General features: G+C 35.8%; 2 protein-coding genes across 7 annotated transcripts in view; both read left to right on the forward strand.

Moving 5' to 3' along the window:
* MNAT1 (MNAT1 component of CDK activating kinase) overlaps window positions 1–18,507 on the forward strand; it is a 188,283-nt gene that overhangs the window by 19,318 nt on the left and 150,458 nt on the right. For 3 of the 6 annotated variants that reach the window (XM_077909535.1, XM_077909540.1, XM_077909537.1), the window contains exon 2: window positions 14,238–14,294. The exons of the other annotated variants lie outside the window; for them this stretch is intronic. In XM_077909535.1, coding sequence (XP_077765661.1) covers window positions 14,238–14,294 — 57 coding nt within the window. The remainder of the gene's footprint in view (window positions 1–14,237; window positions 14,295–18,507) is intronic. 6 annotated transcript variants of the gene reach the window in all.
* Window positions 1,905–2,408, forward strand: LOC144320687 (10 kDa heat shock protein, mitochondrial). The gene has a single exon (XM_077909523.1). The coding sequence runs from the start codon at window positions 1,955–1,957 to the stop codon at window positions 2,261–2,263; it is 309 nt and encodes a 102-aa protein (XP_077765649.1). The 5' UTR covers window positions 1,905–1,954; the 3' UTR covers window positions 2,264–2,408.

Raw genomic sequence — 18,507 nt, forward strand, 5'->3', positions numbered from 1 at the left:
ATATCCAGGGTATCTGGACTATTTGTTGAAATGAATTTCTTTTTCATGGGATTGCCTTAGGATTTTTGTCAAAAATCAATTGGCTGAGTAACTGTGGGTCAGTTTCCAAGCCCTCTGTTTTGTTCCACTGATTTATACCTATCTTAGCTAGTACACCAACGTGTTTTAATCATTGCAGCTTCAAAAAAAATCATTGCAGCTTCACGGTACGTCTTGAAACTAGGAAATATGAGTTCTCTTTGTTTTTTATTTTAAAAATTGCTTGGTTATTGGAGGTCCTTTGCATTTCTATATAAATTTTAGTATCAGTTTGTCAACTTTTGTAAAAATATCTGCTACAGTATTGATTGAGATTGCTTTAAATTTGAGAGTTGTCATTTTGACAATGTTGAGATTTGTCATCTTGACAATATTGAGTATTCAGATCAATGAATTTGATAGGTCTTTTCATTTATATAAGTCTTTAATTTCAAAAATGCATTATGGTTTTCAATTAGAGGTTTTGGACTTTTATTATACTTTATATATTATATTATTATATATAATATTTTATATATTATATAAACTTTTATTATGTTTATTCCTAGATAATTTTTATTTTTTTGGTTCTATATGTGCTGTTTTTTTTAAATTCACTTTTCAATCATTTGCTATTAGTATGTAAGAATACAATAGGTTTTTGTATATTAACTATATCCTGCAATCTTGCTGAATTCTTTTATTCTAATAGTTGATTTGTAGGTTCCCTGAGATTTTCTTATTTATTTATGTATGTATGTGTTTATTTATAGTAATTTCTTTTTTTTTTTTTAAGATTTATTTATTTATTCATTTAGAGAGAGCTAGAGAGAGGCAGAGACACAGGCAGAGGGAGAAGCAGGCCCCATGCAGGAAGCCCGATGTGGGACTCGATCCCGGGTCTCCAGGATCACACCCCCGGCTGCAGGCGGCGCTAAACCACTGCGCCACCGGGGCTGCCCTGTTTATAGTAATTTCTACACCCAATGTGGGGCTTGAACTCACAACCCCAAGGACAAAAGTCACATGTTCTTCCAACTGAACTATCCAGGCCCCCCTCCCCCCCATCCACCCTGAGATTTTCTTTTTTTTTTTTTAAGTATTTTTTTAAAATTTATTTATTCAGAGAGAGAGAGAGAGAGACTGAGAGGCAGAGACACAGGCAGAGGGAGAAGCGGGCTCCATGCAGGGAGCCCGATGCGGGACTCGATTCCCGGGTCTCCAGGATCAGACCCCGGGCTGCAGGCGGCGCTAAGCCGCTGAGCCACCGGGGCTGCCCTCAACCGTTTATTTGTATGTTAATCACTGTGAAAGCCTAAATCCAAGAGAGCTCCCTATGATCTAGCCTCCTGATCTTCATGCCCTTGTGTAATTTTTCCCCAAATGGAATTGCTTGGGTGACCAGTTGAATATGGCAGATGCGAAGGTTTGTCATTTCCAAGGTTAGGTCTTAAAAAGACTCTGGAGCTTTCTCAGGGATCATTCGCTCCCGGGAAGCACAGTTTCGCTGTGGTGAGCAGACATATGGAAAGGCTCATATCATGAGGAGCTGAAGGCTTCTGACAACAGCCATGGGAATAAGCTATCTTAGATTTTCTGGCTCCAGTCATGTCTTCAGATGACTGCAGCCCTGGCTGATGTCTTGACAAATAACCTGCCACTGGATTCTTGACATTCAGAAACTGTGTGAGATAATAAATATTTATTATTTTAAGTTTCTAGGTTGGAAGGTATTTTGTTACACAGTAACAGGTAACCAGTATAATAAAACTTGTATACTATTAGGGATTCTTTTTATGATAGTGGGGATATATTTCTAGGGTCCTGTGTCAAGCCATTGTCATCATGTAGAGCAGTGTTTTTTACTCAAGGACATATAAACTACGTTGATTCAGAAGTAAAGTAATCGGCGAGTGGGACTGCGGCGGCCGGAGGCATGGCAGGGCAGGCGTTTAGGAAGTTTCTTCCCCTCTTTGACCGGGTTTTAGTCGAAAGGAGTGCAGCTGAAACTGTAACCAAAGGAGGTATCATGCTACCAGAAAAATCTCAAGGGAAAGTGTTGCAAGCAACAGTAGTGGCTGTTGGATCGGGTTCCAAAGGAAAGGGTGGAGAGATTCAACCAGTTAGTGTGAAAGTTGGAGATAAAGTTCTTCTCCCAGAATATGGAGGCACCAAAGTAGTCCTAGATGACAAGGATTATTTCTTATTTAGAGATGGTGACATTCTCGGAAAGTATGTGGACTGAAATCATTCTTTCTTAAAACGGCATGAAGCGAAGCTGCCCATTCCAGTGAAGTTGTGAAATCTTGCATCATGTAAATAATTTTCATGTCTCTCTTTTATAATAAACTAATGGTATCCAAACTAAAAAAAAAAAAAAAAGAAGTAAAGTAATCTAGAGAGAATCAGTTGATGCTGTTTATTGTAGCTGTAAATTGCAAAGGTAAAAAATTTATTATCTTGTCAGCTTTGATAATAAGTCAGTGTTTTTAGTGAAAACCTTGTAAATTTCCTATCATTGACTAAGGTCTTGAATAAATTTTATTAAAAATCCATGAAATAGCAATTTGAGGAGCTAGTTCTTTATAAAAATAGTTTAGTTAGTTTCTTTATTTTTAGTATGCTTCATGCCCAGCATGGAGCCCAATGTGGGGCTGAACTCATGACTGGCAGAGCAAGACCTGAGCTGAGATCAAGAGTTTGATGCTTAACCTTAGATTATTTGATAGACTATTTAGTGGAATATGACATGAAAGGTGTAAGTTTTGTTGATTTCTGTATAGTACAGTATGGGAACCTTTGTTTATAATGAGTCTGTGTCATTGAGAAAAGTTTCAGTTATATTCAGCCAGCACACAACCAGCATACACATTTGCTGAAGACATATTATAGAAAGAGTAACATAAAAAAGTTTTTAAAATGGAACTTCTGCATTTTGGAGTATGCTACAGTTGTCTGGAAAATTAACTGTCAGATAATGTATCATTACTTTTGGAACATGCCTTATTGTACGTGAAATTCTGAATTTATATAGCAGATTAATTAAGAAGTGATTTTTCCCATTACTAAAGAGGCTAAATGTTCAGAAGTGATCACCAAAGAATTTCTTTAAATACGATATTCTTATGTTTTACAACATTTTATGGATTGCTCATCATTTAACAGTTAAGCTAAAGGATGGAAAAATCTTGTTGCCAGTAGTAGGAACTTTTTCCAATTGGAAATCAATTAAAGTAAAATTAAAGGAAGTCCAATTTTTTAGGATTACTGGAAAGATATAATTTGACTCACTAAGGTGACATTCATGTTCTCTATATACCTGTAGCCTAAAGCTGTAGTCTTCTGGGAACTTTAATTATTAATACAAAAATGTGTTTTTATAAGATATAGTTGTGTTTCCCTTAATACCATGTAATTTCCTTTTAAAATGTGTAAATGCCCTTGCAAATTTTTGGACGAAATCTGTTGTACTCTTTTGTTGTACTCTTTGGAAGTAAATGGTTTAAAAAGTATTACACAGTTTTTCTTCAATTTAGTTCTGTCTTATTTAAAGCATTAGTATAACTGTTTCCAAAGGGTTCCTGGCTTGCTTAGTTGGAATTGCATGCCACTCTTGGTCTTGAGGTCATGAATTTGAGCCTCATGTTGGGTGTAGAGATTACTAAAAATAATAAAAAAATAAATAAAAAAAAAATAAAACATTAGTATAACTGTTTGACCTGGACCGGAACTTGATTTTAAATTGTTATCAGCTGTGAATTCTCTAGTGATTGGTTCTCAGATTTCACTAAGCAATCAGGCTATATGACTTATCAGTTTTAAGAAATCCTGTGCAGCTTTCTGCTAATACAGAAATTATTCAGACATCTAACACAGAGCTTCAAGAACATGAAAATTTCTTGTTTGAAACTAATGGCTTAGAAGGTAGTTTCTTTTGTTATATCTGGAAGAATTAATGTCTAAAATTGAAAACTCACACTGATCAATTAATTTCTTACTCTCATTTAGCTCTTTCCTCAGTTTTTGGTTATTATTCTAATTTATATCCAGTTATAGACTATATTCAAGCCAGTATGAAAATTTTATCCAAATACACTTCCAAATTTTGCAGTATTTTTCTGCATTTGTTTCTTTACTGTCTACACACACATACACACACACAAACGTAATAGACTGACATTTTCTTTTTTTTTTTCTTTTTTTTTTTTTTTAGACTGACATTTTCTGATGGTCAATTGAGATATGACATTGAAATGCAGTGTTGGGAGGAGGGACTCTTGGGTGGCTGCAGTTAGTTAAGCGTCTGACATTTGATCTCACCTCAGGTCTTGATCTCAAGGTCATGAGTTTGAGCCCCATATTAGGCTCTACACTGGGTGTTTAGCCTGCTTAAAAAAAAGGTAATGCATTATTCTATTTTGAAAAACATTTTTTTTAACAGATTTTATTTATTTATTTCACAGAGAGAGAGTGAGAGAGCATACATAAGCAAGGGGTGCAGCAGGCAGAGGGAGAGGGAGAAGCAGGCTCCCTGCTTGGCAGACACAAGGCTCGATCCCAGGACCCTGGAAGGCAGATGCTTAACCAACTGAGCCTCCCAGGTGCCCCTTGAAAAAAATTGTTTTTTGTAGATTTTTAAAAATTTATTTATTCGTGAGAGACATGGGGAGAGAGAGAAAGAGAGACAGAGAGAGGGGAAGACACAGGCAGAGGGAGGAGCAGGCTCCATGCAGGGAGCCTGATGTGGGACTTAATCTCAAGACTCCAGGATCACGCCCTGGGCTGAAGGCAGCGCTAAACTGCTGAGCCACCAGGCTGCCCTTGAAAATTTTTTTAGAAGATTTTATTTTTAAGTGATCTCTACACTGCAATGCAGGGCTCGAACTCACAACCCTAGCCAGGTAGCCCTGAAAATATTTTTAATAGACGGTCCCTAAACATTTGACCCAAACAGCAGCCATAAGTTTAGGGTTTTAGGTCAAGATTTTATTTTTTCCTAGAATATGACTCTCATATTATTTTTAGATTATGTCAGAAAAATATAGGAGACAAACTGTAATTTGATTTCATTTCATACTTGCAAAATATTTACATACTTGTTATCTTAGAAATTTTGGTTATGAGTCATAGAGCTTCTCGTTCTATTCTCAATCCCAGACTATACTGAGAAAAAAGTAAGGGACAGATCATATGAAATAGAAGCTGTTCATGCATTCCTTGGGTTTTAGATTTTTTTCACCCTTCTTCCAGGCAGTGCTCTTTGGTGCTTATTTCAAACTTTCTGTTCTTTTAGCACTTACTCCTAGTAGTGTTGATGATACAAAGTTGAATATGAGGTAATCTTTGCCCAGATGTCTCACAGTTATGTATAGAAGGTAGACAAATAAAATGTTACAATACAGTTCAATAATTGTTATGATAAGTGTTGTTGGAGTCATCTGAGGAGCATAATTTAGATAGTAGGGTGTGGGGAGTATAGTGGCGCCAACAATTATACCAGAGGATCCAAGTCTAAATGTGGAAGTCATTTTTGATTTATGTTCGTGGCTTATATCCAGATGTCACCAAGTCTTGCCCATATTGTCCCTAAATAACTTTTTTTTAAAAAAGATTTTATTTATTTGAGAGAGGGAGAGAGAACACGCAGTGTGGTGGGGTGGGGGGGGGGAGAGAGAGAGAGAGAGAGAGAGAAATATCTCGAGAGAGATCGAAGGAGAGAGAAGCAGATTCCCTACTGAGCACGAAGCTGGATGCAGGGCTCTATTCCAGGACCTCCGGATCATGACCTGAGTCGAAGGCAGATGCTTCACTTACTGAGCCACCCAGGTGCTCTCCCCCCAAATAAGTTTTAAATCATAGGTTTTATAATCATTCTATGAGTTTTAAAGGTTTTTTTTTTTTACACTTGTAAGAGCAATTTCTACTTTTTTTTTTAAAAATATTTTAAAAAATTTATTCATGAGAGATACAGAGAGAGAGGGAGACACACAGGCAGAGGGAGAAGCAGGGTCCTTGCAGGGATCCCAATGTGGGACTTGATCTTAGGAACCCAGGATCATGTCTTGAGCAAAAGGCAGATGCTCAACCACTGAGCCACCCAGGCGCCCCGCAATTTCTACTTTTTAGGTATTTTATTCTAATAGGGGAATATATTCTCATGTGGATGTAAGTCCTCTAATTAGATTTTATTTAAATAATAGAAAATTGTAACCAGTTTGGATAGGCAGAAGAAAAATGAAACTGAAATGTGAAAGACTAAAGTTGCATACAGCTTTTGTGCAGTTAGATAATACATGTATTCCGAGTGGGTAATACAGGTATATACCTTAATGAAATCATATGGTCATATTAATTTGAAATTTGCATAAATGTGGCATCATAGTATACTCTAACCTTGCATTTTTCAATTAGTGGTAGATCCTGAGTATTAGTGTATACGACTTTACCTCCTTTTTAACACTTAATTTGTATGGATGTTTCTCCTATTGATGAGTATTTAGAAATATGAAATTTTCATAGCTTTCTAAATTGTTTTTTAATAAGCTGTGCCATTTAATTCCCTTCAATGGTATATAACAGTGCCTGTTTCCCAATACACTTTCACAACACTGAGGATATCATAAAGGCTATATTGATTTTATATCTGTTGCTGTCACACCTATTGCGTTTTACATTTGTATTGATCAGTAGGTATCCAATATGATTGTAAGAATACAGAAAAAAAGTATTTTTTTCTTGATGTTAATGCTTTAAGCAAGTGCATAGTGTCAAATTATAGTTTAAAATCATTTAATTTTCTGAGTAATAAAAGTCTGAAAGAACATTTAGAAATACAGTTGTATGAAATGGCTATTGTTTGTAAGCACCTTATCCACCTCTTATTTTTGTAAAAGAGTCATATTACAGTTAGTATGGGATCTGTTCTTTGAGCAGCTGGAAGGCAGGACAAGGAAAAATCATTCTCCTCTTGTCTGGTAAAAAGTACATTGTGCCCTCTGGTACCAGACTTGGGTTTTTTTTTTCAAAGGATAATGGATTCCACACAGGTGAGTCAGTCTTTTGTGTTCTTACCAGGTGCATTATTGGTTTTCATGATGGCAGTCTAGATGTTCTCATTCAGCAGTAGTGTTAGCAAATTCTCCAAAAGAGCACAAAAAAGAAAACCAGAGATTCTCTCATTTTGAGTACAAGAAATGAATTTCCTAAACTTTTTGGCCATTGTACTTTTTCTTGCTAGGTATTTGTGAACTGTGACTCCTTTGAAAAATGTATGTAATATATGTCCCTCCTGTCCGTCCGTCCTTCCTTCCTTCCTTCCTTCCACCCTTCCTCCCCCTTCCTCCCCCTTCTTCCCCCTTCCTCCCTTCCTCCCTTCCATCCAATTTAGAACATGAAGCAAAGTGTGTTGACCTACAAGTTCTTTTACTTGCCCGTAAACTGGGTTAAGGTAGAGGGGGAAGGATCCCTTGTTACAGAAGGTTCTAGGAATAGGCAAGATTAGATAGTCATCTGCGATTACCAATCATTTGCTATTCACTAGGGCCTCAAATGACAATACTAAAATAGTTGAGGAAAAGAAGTACTTGCTACCTTAAAGTTTGGAATTATCGTTTTTTCAGATTTGCAAGTTGTTTATTTTTCAATTGTTAGCATTAAGGTAGGAAGTTAAACTATCATAGCACTGAAGAGCCTATTTTATGTCCATGTTTAGTAAATATTTCAAACAGTTGCAGTGAAATGTTATTTAGGTTATATTTCTTTTTTGGTACATTTCTTTATAGGGTTATATTTTCCTTTTAAAGTTATGTTGCTTTCATTAAAAAAAATATTGAATACTACTAGGTGGCAAACATACTCATGGTTACAGAATGATACTATCTTTTGCCCTGGTTAATAGGTTTCTTCAGTTATTGAATATAACTGTAAAAGTTTTATGGGTTGCTTTTCCTTTCTTACGTCTTACTTTGTAAATAATAGTTTAAATATGTTTAACTTTTATTCGTGTGGGTTGGCAATTTTTAGTATATATAAATAAATGGCCTAATGGCTAATTGTGGGCTCAAACTGTCTAGATCTGTGAGTTGGTAAATTCTAATTCTGGTACTTTATATTTTGCAGCATTTTGTTTTTTTGTTTTTTTTCAAATTAAATATTCATATGTTCCTATGTTTTATTGTTTCTATTTTTTCTTCAGTTTTTCCCTTTATGTAAATCATCTACTTCTCATGTAGCAAATTGCTACCTCAGTTTGAGTCAGTGACTTGAAGTTTGTAGTGCATCAACTGGAAGACCATAATCTCTTCTTTCTTTTGGAAATCTCATGCTTAATTCTCAGGAGAAAAAAATCCTATAGAATTCTTTTGTGTAATTACTGTACTTTCTGGGTGAGTCTCATCTTTATGAGAAAATTTTTATTTAGTTCTTTACTCCAGTACTTTGTAATGGAATATAGTTTGTTTTAAATAGATTATCAAGAAAGTGAATGTGGACAGTATTTTAGTACATTCTCTGGTAAAATAGTTCTATGTTATGGTATTCTCTAAGGGGTTTTCTATCAGTTTTACTATGTTTCACTGAAAAATGTGACTATCATTTGGCTAGAAATTTGTACTGAGCTCTGGTATTGTATATAAGCAAAATAAAAAAAGAAAAGAAAACCTGTTTCTTCTAGCCCAGTTTGCAGTTTGGTTTATCAACTGCTGTATAAAGATTATTCTCATATATAAACTTTTTAAAGTAAAAAATAACATATAAATCATCTAGTACAGTTTCCTGCTTTTAATGGATGAGAGAATAGATTTTTCTTTTAATGCTTTTCTGGCACTGAAACTTTGCAAATTCAGGTTGGCCTCTTTCTCGGTTCAACTAATAAGTTAGTGAAATTGAAGAAAATAATATCTAAAGAATTGATTTATACAGTTCTTAGTGCTAATGAAATTTCTTAACTGAGGTTCAAATGGACACTGTTATCTTTATCACTCCTCTCTAATTGTATATTTATGGATGAAATGCCTATTGCTGCATTGCTAGTTTGTACTTAGTATTTTAGTGAATGCAATAGCTATAGCCACTGTCATTCTAAATGAATAAACAAAGAAGAATGGCTTATGCTTTTCCAGAATGTGCATATATGTTAATTTCTTAGGATCATAGACTGTTTACGTTGGAAGAGATCTTAACATCTAGTCCATGTTCCTATCTTACAGGTGAATAAACTAAGGTACAAAGTGGTGAACTGATTTGTCTAATCTTCCATGACCATAAAGTATTGTGTATATTTGCCTCCATTGTATTTTAGTAAAGTTAGAGACCTTAATGCTAACTGACTTCAGTTTTCATTTGGTTAAATTCCAGTTTATGAATGTGTTATATCATCTGCTTTCCTACTTAATGTCAGTTATCAAGCAGTGAAAACTCAGAATTCATGGTGAGTAGTAATTGAGCAGAATCATTTCTGTAAACCTATCATTATCTGTAATTTAGAATTACAATGACCAGGAAGCAGTGTTAGTATAAGCATAGTTTAATACATCTGTATTAATCCACCTGGCAGAGTATAACATTTTAACATACCTTTTAGATCCACAGTGATGGAAAAAAATGATTAAATTGCTTATTGTGAAAACAAAGAACTGCTTTAGATATGGTCATTTAATAAGCTGTTTGCTTCATGTAAACTAGTTTTGCTTAAGCTTCAGAGATATAGTCACATGGATTTATCTTTCAATGACAGTTGTTTACTGTCTGGGTTTATGTTTAATGCAGGTGATGGTGACAGTTTGAGATTCTTGACTCATTGCCCAGCATGGAAAATGATTGGTTTTGTTGGGTATACACACTACTGTCTTTTAATGTTCACTTTTTAATGCAATTAAATCTGACTTGATTATTCTGTCTTTGTAGTGTTATGAAACTGTTATGATATTGTTGTAATCTACCTGTTCAGCTACTATACATGTGTACAATGAAAGGTTTATACATATATGGCACTTATTGCAGTATTGTAAAGTTCAAAAATAGAAAATAAACATCACATTTATACATTTTTATACACTTAAATTGTACAATATTGTCGTAGTCCTCTTTTTCTGGAAGATCTGTTTGTGTCAGTACATTCTTCCTTTTTCCTTGTTTATGATTTTATGTCTGCAATAACAGTGACCAATTGCTAAGGAAACCTCTCTTTTCTATTAATTAGATAGTGAAACTAATTGTCTTATGATATTGTACTGCATACTAGCTGCAAAATAGTCTTATAAATAAGGTAAAACTTACTGTAAATAGTTAATTGGCTATTTGGCTTTAGAACCTATACTTTAGCTTCTTGTTTTATGTTGAATTAATATTAGAATGTGAAGAGTACCTTAACTAAGGCATTAGAGTTGAACTAAAGAAAGTAGGGAGGATTTGAGACATGTTTAGAGGTAGATTGAAAGGATTTGGTGGTTTGTTGGCTATGAAGGGAAGAAGGGGAGTAGTCTAGGATAATTCTCACATTTGGGATGTTGATGATTAGGTGAAGAATGGGGTTTTGAAGATTCAGTGAATTTCTTTCTGGAACAAGGCAGAGAATGTATCAGTAAATAAATAGGCAAATAACAAGTGGTAATAGCTGAAATATGGATTTTGGAATCTAGGTTGATTATGAAAGACATTGTAACTAGAGTTAGCTGAAGTTAGGAGAAAAAAGTATTGAAGTATTAGAGGTCTGAGTGTGATCAAGGAGAGCAGTGTAGTAATGAGGGATTGAAAGCTGGTAATTCAGGTTGTGACCAGAGTTTAGAATATATTTTATATTTTATTTTATTTTATTTTTATTTTTATTTTTATTTTTATTTTTATTTTTATTTTTATTTTATTTATTTGATGGAGAGTCAGAAAGTGCAAACGTGCAAGCAGGGGGAGCAGCAGGCAGAAGGATAGGGAGAAGTGGGCTCTGCAGGGAGCCCAAAGAGAGTTTAATCCCAGGATCCTGGGATCATGACCTGAGCTGAAGGCAGATGCCTAACAGGCTGAGCCAACCCAGGCGCCCCCAGAGTTTAGAATATGACTAAACAGGCAGATACTGCTGGAGAACTAGTGACAAGAAAGCCAAACAACACACACAAAAAAATTTGAGTAAAAATAGACCATTCTTAAAATTAAGATTTTGGAAAATAGAAGCATAGCCAGAGTAGTTTATTGCTGATGGTTTATATTTAAAGTTAAACTGGACCTAAAATCTTAACCCTCTAGCTCACCTAAGACATACTGTGCTGTGTTAAAAATTTTTGAGCTTTACCATATGATTGTGGTTTTAGTAGAGGTTGGATGTAACTTTCTTTTAAGTGTAAATACTTTTCTGCATCTATATAATTTAAACCTGCAATCTTAGAAATATGTGTATTTTCTTATACATATATATTATATATTAAATCTTAACATACAAAAGTAGAAATATAACTTGAAAAAATTTCTTTTTTAAAAAAAATTATTTATTTATTTATTTATTCACGAGAGACACACAGAGAGATGCAGAGACACAGGCAGAGGGAGAAGCAGGCTCCATGCAGGGAGCCTGATGTGGGACTTGAACCCAGGTCTCCAGGATCAGGCCCTGGGCTGAAGGCGGTGCTAAACCGGCTGGGCCACCGGGGCTGCCTGAAAAAAATTTTTAATTTTAATTTTTTTTTATTTTAAAGATTTTATTTATTTATTCTTGATAGTCACACAGAGAGAGACAGAGAGGCAGAGACACAGGCAGAGGGAGAAGCAGGCTCCATGCTGGGAGCCCGACGTGGGATTCGATACCGGGTCTCCAGGATCGCGCCCCGGGCCAAAGGCAGGTGCCAAACCTCTCTGCCACCCAGGGATCCCCGAAAAAAATTTTTTAAATGAGTCTCTTTCCAGTATTTACTTTTAGTTATATTCTAAGATGATGATTCGGTTAATGTAAAGGAATTCCAGGTGTTAAGTAATACAAACTAATCCCTTCTCCCCTTTCTGGGCACCCGTTTTGTTTTTCAAGATCTTTTTGAGAAACTTTCAGATATTGGACAAACAATAAATTACTGAACAGTTAATACCATTTGTTATATGACTATTTGGGTTTCCTTTTTGGGAGGTTTATTAACATAGTTTAATAATTTAATTATTAAAAACAAATGTATTGCGTAGATTTCTGTTAGAACTTTAAAACATTACAGTTGACATTTAAAACAAAAAAGAATAAATGTTCTTTAAGAAATAGTAAGTGTTTTCAGATAATATGGAGAGAGTGTAGGGAATTACAGTTCAATAATAAAAACTAATGTTTGTAGGTAAATCAAGTTTGAGAGTTTCTGTTTTAATAAGTTGTTAAGGTTCGGGTTCAGAGATCTGTTTCTCTTATAGTAAACATTTTTAATATAGGAACAGATCAGGGAAATGGTTTCCATATGCTTCTTGAGGTGTTAACAATGCACTTTGGATTGGGAATGCAATATAAACCTAAACTACATTCTGGAAGGTGAGTGGAGGAGCATTTCAATGGTAATATACAAGAAACCCTTGTGCTTTGTGGATTTGTTGTGACTTAGGGTTTTGTGAGTTTCTGGTACATGCAAATTACTCTCCCACAAACCTGGAGTCTAACACACCTTACTTTGGGCATCTTACAGCCTTAGTCTGGCCCAGTATTTTTTACTACAGTTCATCCACTTGTAATCTTTCTTGGATACACTTATTTTTGGCAGAATTGTTTGGGGCCTAATCTCCGGGGCATAAAATATATAGAACAATGAAGATGGCTAGGTGAAAGGAAAAAAACAATCCAAGGATTAATTCATCTGTCTTCTGGGATTTCTAATGATCTTGGAGGCAAGAACAGTTAAGTTTTTGAATTTTGACTAACTTTATCCTGCTTAAAGTTGAATATATAGTATTAATGCCTGTTTATTAAGAGCTCTAAAATATATCCACTTAAAAATCGAATGGTTGTCCTTAATGGTATTTGTAATTTTGAAGAGTTGCATGTTTGATAATTTTCTTCTTGGTTGACTTTTGAAAATCTTGGTTGACCTTAAAAAAATAAAAAAAAAAAATGTTTTAAGTGATGTGATCCATAGAAACACACGGAAAAAATTCTAATGGGTTTTCTCTTAACAGGATTTTTTCTAATTTTTCTTTCAGGATAACAACAAAGTCTTTTAAGTGTAGGTAGGGCAAGAGAAGGATTAGAATAACCTAGGAAGGTTTTAAAAAGTACTATTACTCCTGTAGATATGCTTACTGTGTCCTAGGTATAGCACTGAATGCTCTTTATTCATTATCTCATTTAATCTTTATAATAAGTCTAATTGGTAGGTACTGTTAATATCCTCTTTTTATGGATGTGGGAATTGAAGCTTAGAGACTTTAAGTAACTTGCCTAAGGTAACAAAACTAGTAAATGGCTCAGCCTGGATTCATCTAGGTCTAATTGGTGACAAATCTGCTTCTAAATCACCATGCTGTAATTTACTTCCCACAAACTCCTTTTGTCTTTCTTTTCTGTATCAGAATGGAGGTCAATGGCGAGGCTGTGTACATTCAAAAAGTTATTCTAGTCCTGAAGGCTATAATGTTGAGTTTACATTAAAAAAAAAAGTTTTTTTTGGATACAAAAGTATGTGTATAACATGTTTAGCTTTATAAATAATAAACACCTGTATACTTATCACCTAGATTAAGAAATAGGTTATTATAAAAAAAAGTATATTATTGATAAGTTTGAAGACTTTGTCCTTTTTTAAAGTTCTTTAACTTTTAAAGATTTTAAATTAATTTTTAATTTTAAAAATTAAGAATTTTTAATTATTTTTTATTTTATTATTTAATTTTAATTTAAAAAATTTTTTTTAAAGTAAGCCTTATGACTCCTGTGGGGCTTGAACTCAAGACTCTGAGATCAAGAGTTGCACACTCTGGGATGAGCCAGCCAGGCACACCAGGTTTTTCATTTTAATTCCAGTATAGTTAATGTGCAGTGTTCTGTTAGTTTCTGGAATATAGTATTGTGATTCAGCAATTCCATACATTACTTAGTGTTCATCATGATGAGTGTACTCCTTAATCACTATCACCTATTTTACCCATTCCCCTACCATCTCCTCCCTGTTAACCATGTCCTTTCTTTAACATATTTCTTCCTTCTCCTATAGCGATGATTGCTGCCTTGAATTTTGTGTTAATCATTCTTCCTTTTTTTCTTTTCTTTGTAGATTTACTGCATATTGCTGGATCTCTAAGCAGTATATTATTTTAGTTTTGAATTTTATGTAAGTGTATGTATTATATATATGTTCTTAAAAAAATTTTTTTTTGTGGTAAAAAATAACACTAAATTGCCATCTTAACCATTGTTAAGTATAGTTTAGTAGTGTTAAGTATGTTCACATTGGTGTACTAGAGATTTCCAGAACTTTTTCATCTTGTAAAACTGGAACTCTTAAAGCCATCGACATTCAATTCTCACTTCCCCCACGTCCCACCCCTCACCCTTTACAGACACCTTTCTATTTCCTGTTTTTCTAATTTTTAGTACTTTCAATACTTTATATAAAGTGGAATCAAACAGTATTTGTTCTTTTGTGACTAGTTTATTTCACTTAGCATAATGTCCTCAAGGTTTACCTGTTTTTAAGGCTGAGTCCCATGTATAAACCATATTTGTTTATCCATTCAACCAGTGGTAGACATTTAGGTAGTTTCCATATTTTGGTTATTGTGAATAATGCTGCAATTAACATGGTGGTGCAGATATCTCTTTGAGATTCTGATTTTAATTCTTTTGAATATATATATTGTGCCCAATATTGCGAATCCGAGAAACCGCCAAGGAGCCGACACCGATGCAATCACACGAGGGTTTATTTACAAGCTCGAGCCTGGGTCCAAGTATACCCGACGCAGTGGAGCAGGGACTTGGACCCCGAGACTAAGAGGTTTAGCAACTTTATAGGGGCCAGTGGCCAATGGGATACGCAGAAAGTTGCACAGTCATGCTGGTCTGCTGTGCCGGATTTCCGGTTTAGGGTGCGTCCTGGTCTTTGATTAGGGCGGGGCAGTGCCCTAGGTAATAAGCAGGTCAGCACAAGGGGGATGCAGCCCAAAATAGAGTCAGTCCTGCTCTGCTTGTCCAGGTGTAGGGGATTTTGTTAAATTTCCTGGGTCCCACATATATATCCAGAAATGGGATTGCTCGCTCATATATTCATTTTTCATTTTTTTGAGGAACTCCATATTGTTTTCCATAGTGACTGCACCATTTTACACCTCTACTAGCAGTGTACAAGAGTTCTAATTTATGTATGTGTTCTTTTTCAAGTTTTTTCAGCATTGTGTTTTTGAGTTGTAGTTTTGAGATTCATCCATGTTGATATATATTGTTGGAATATGTTCATTTTCACTACTGTATGGTATTCCACTGTGTTGTGACTATGCTATATTGCATTTTGTTTTTCCCATTCTGTTAATGGACATATGGGTTGTTTCCAAATTTATTTTTGCCATGGGAAATACTTCCATAACATTTTTGTACTTGTCTCCTGTGTGTACATGGTTAGGATTTCTCTAGGATATACCTAGATTAGAATTGTTGGGTCATAAGGCATGTGCATGTTTAATTTTACTGGGAATTGCCAAATAGTTCTCCAAAGAATTTGTACAGTTTACCCGGGATCGAATCCCACGTCCGGCTCCCGGTGCATGGAGCCTGCTTCTCCCTCTGCCTATGTCTCTGCCTCTCTCTCTCTCTCTGTGTGACTATCATAAATAAATAAAAATTAAAAAAAATAAAACTTGGTTTTTAGTTATATTACTGGAAGGTTTATTTTCCCTTGTTGAACACTTGTTTAGATGAATTAGCATATTTTTAAATGACTTAATGCTACTTTTGATTATATGTGTTTTATAAAGGTATGATCAATAGGTAATTTTAAGATCAAAAGCTAGATATTTATTTATTTAAAAGATTTAGTTTATTTGTTAAGAGGGAGCAGGAGGAGAGAGAGAGCAGGAGGAGAGGGAGGAGGAGGAGAGGGAGAAGCAGACTGCCCTCTGAGCAGGGAGCCCGATGCTGGACTTGATCCCAGGGACCCCAAGATCATGAGCTGAAGGCAGATGCTTAAACCGCTGAGCCACTCAGGTGCCCCCAAAGCTAGATATTTAGATCAGAAACTCTGATTGCATTATTCGTTTCATCACAGAGATAAGCTCATTTTATGTTGATCACAAGTCAGACAGTCTCATGGGTCTAAAAGTAAAAAGCCAACCTGGTGGTTCTTGGTTGTATTCCAGTGCAGTATGTGGAGTGCCAGAGTCCCTGGTAGAAATGAAGAGTAATTCCAAGGCTCTGGGTGACTATATAAACAAATGAGGAGAGGAAGGCAAAGTCTAGGAGCTATTGCTGTTGTTGTTTATTTTAATTTTAATTAAAAAATTTTTTTATTTATTTATTTGTGAGCGACCCAGAGAGAGAGAGGCAGAGACACAGGCAGAGGGAGATGCAGGCTCCATGCAGGGAGCCTGATGTGGGACTCGACCCCAGAACTCCGGGATCATGCCATGAGCCAAAGGCAGATGCTCAACCGCTGAGCCACCCAGGCATCCCTGTTTTTTTTTTTTTTTTTTTTTTTTTAAGATTTTATTCATTTATTTGACAGCAAGAGAGCGTTAGTGTGCACACACAAGCAGGGAGAAGGGCAGGCAAAGGGAGAGGGAGAAGCAGGCTCCCTGCTCAATTTGGGGCTCTATTCCAGGACCTTGGGATGATGACCTGAGCTAAATAGCAGACGCTCAACCAACTGAGCCATCTAGGCGCCCCAGTGCTGGGAAAATTTATGATCATTTCTATATCAGTAGTTTTTTGTTTATAGCTAGTTGTATGGTCTGTTGTTGTGCCATTAAAGTGTTCAGTTGAAAAAAGGTACATTAAGAATGTATGTTATCTACAGAGGCATATTCTGGTGGGGAGATTAGGATGAGAAACAAAGTAAACTTCCTAAGTGTAACATCCATGCAAATGGGTAGATGATTGATTGTGCCTAGTCTGCTGAATTTAATGAGGTGGGTTAGGACTATACTAAAAGAAATTTGAGAGTTCATTTTTTTGGCAATAGCCCAAGGATTGCACACAGGCCTCAGGGTCTTTGCTGAACCTAAACTGATACTGAATTTGTTTGGATTCTTTATAAGATCCTTATTCACTAGTCAGCCCAGTTTCTGCTTCATGCTCATTCTACCCACTTTCAGTGATTTAGTTTTGGCTGCAAATCTTTTTTTTTTTAAAGATTTATTTATTCATTTGAGAGAGTGCATGCAAGCACATGTGGGCCAGGGAGTGGGGGAGAGGGGCAGAGGATGAGGGAGAGTATCTTAAGGAGACTCCCTTGTGAGCTTGAAGCCTGATGCAGGAGTTTGGTCTCATGACGCTGAGATCATTACTTGAGCCAAAATCAAGAGTCAGATGCATAAATGACTGAGCCACCCAGGCACCCCTTGGTTGCAAATCTATGAAAGATTATTTGCCACAGGGTGTGAATTGACATTGAAACCTGGAGACTTGAAGTGCAATTTCCATCTCTTGTAAGAAAGAGTGTATGAGAGTTGGATAGTTATAAATGGAATCTTGGCCCAGATCTAGCTCACAGTGGGTCTGTGTTCTTACCTTAGAATCATTTCCTTGGTTTCCAGATGTGTAGAGTGAGCTTACATAGTATTTGGCAAAACTTTCATATTGGTTTCTCGACTGATGGGATAAGGATTGTCATATTTGGAGAAGGTCAAATGGAAGTCTCAAAAAACTGTATACCGACCCACCCTCCATCCTGGGAGGGGCAACATAGGATTAGGATATATTCAGATTTGCCTTTTCTTGCTTTTAGGGCCACGGCTGGCACCACTATCTAAGGACTTAACATAGTATTTAACCTACCAGTATGGTATTTTGAATAACGTTATTTCTTACCAACAGTCCTACTTTATGGGAAAGGATATATGACAGTCACCAAAGTTGGTGAATCTATTGGTCCTAATTCATACTGCTCCACTCATACTACTCTAGATTGATAGCAGCAGTTGTAATGGGCTCATAAAGATACAATTGAAGTGCCAGATTGAATGTGATTACTCCACAAGGATGGGCACCATTCTTCAGGATGCTTTCTGTACTGTAAATATTCGACCAAATGGATATGACCATTGTGTATTCCCTGTAGGTAAAATACGTGAGTCCTAGAACCCAAGGGTAGAAGTAAGAGTGGCTTCTCTTACTATTGTACCCACTAATTACTTAGGGAATTTGTACTTTCCATCCATTGTAGGTCCTTGTTTTCAGAGTTGGAAATGTCCCACTAGGGAAAACAGTAAGAACTCCATTAGTCTTTATTTTTTTTAAAAAGTTTATTTATTTATTTGAGAGAGAGCATGAGTGGAGGGGTAGGGAGGCAGCAGAGGGAGAGGAGAAGCAGGCTCCCTGCTGAGCAGGGATTT

The sequence above is a fragment of the Canis aureus genome, chromosome 9, assembly GCF_053574225.1.
Source record: "Canis aureus isolate CA01 chromosome 9, VMU_Caureus_v.1.0, whole genome shotgun sequence".
Lineage (NCBI taxonomy): Eukaryota > Metazoa > Chordata > Mammalia > Carnivora > Canidae > Canis > Canis aureus.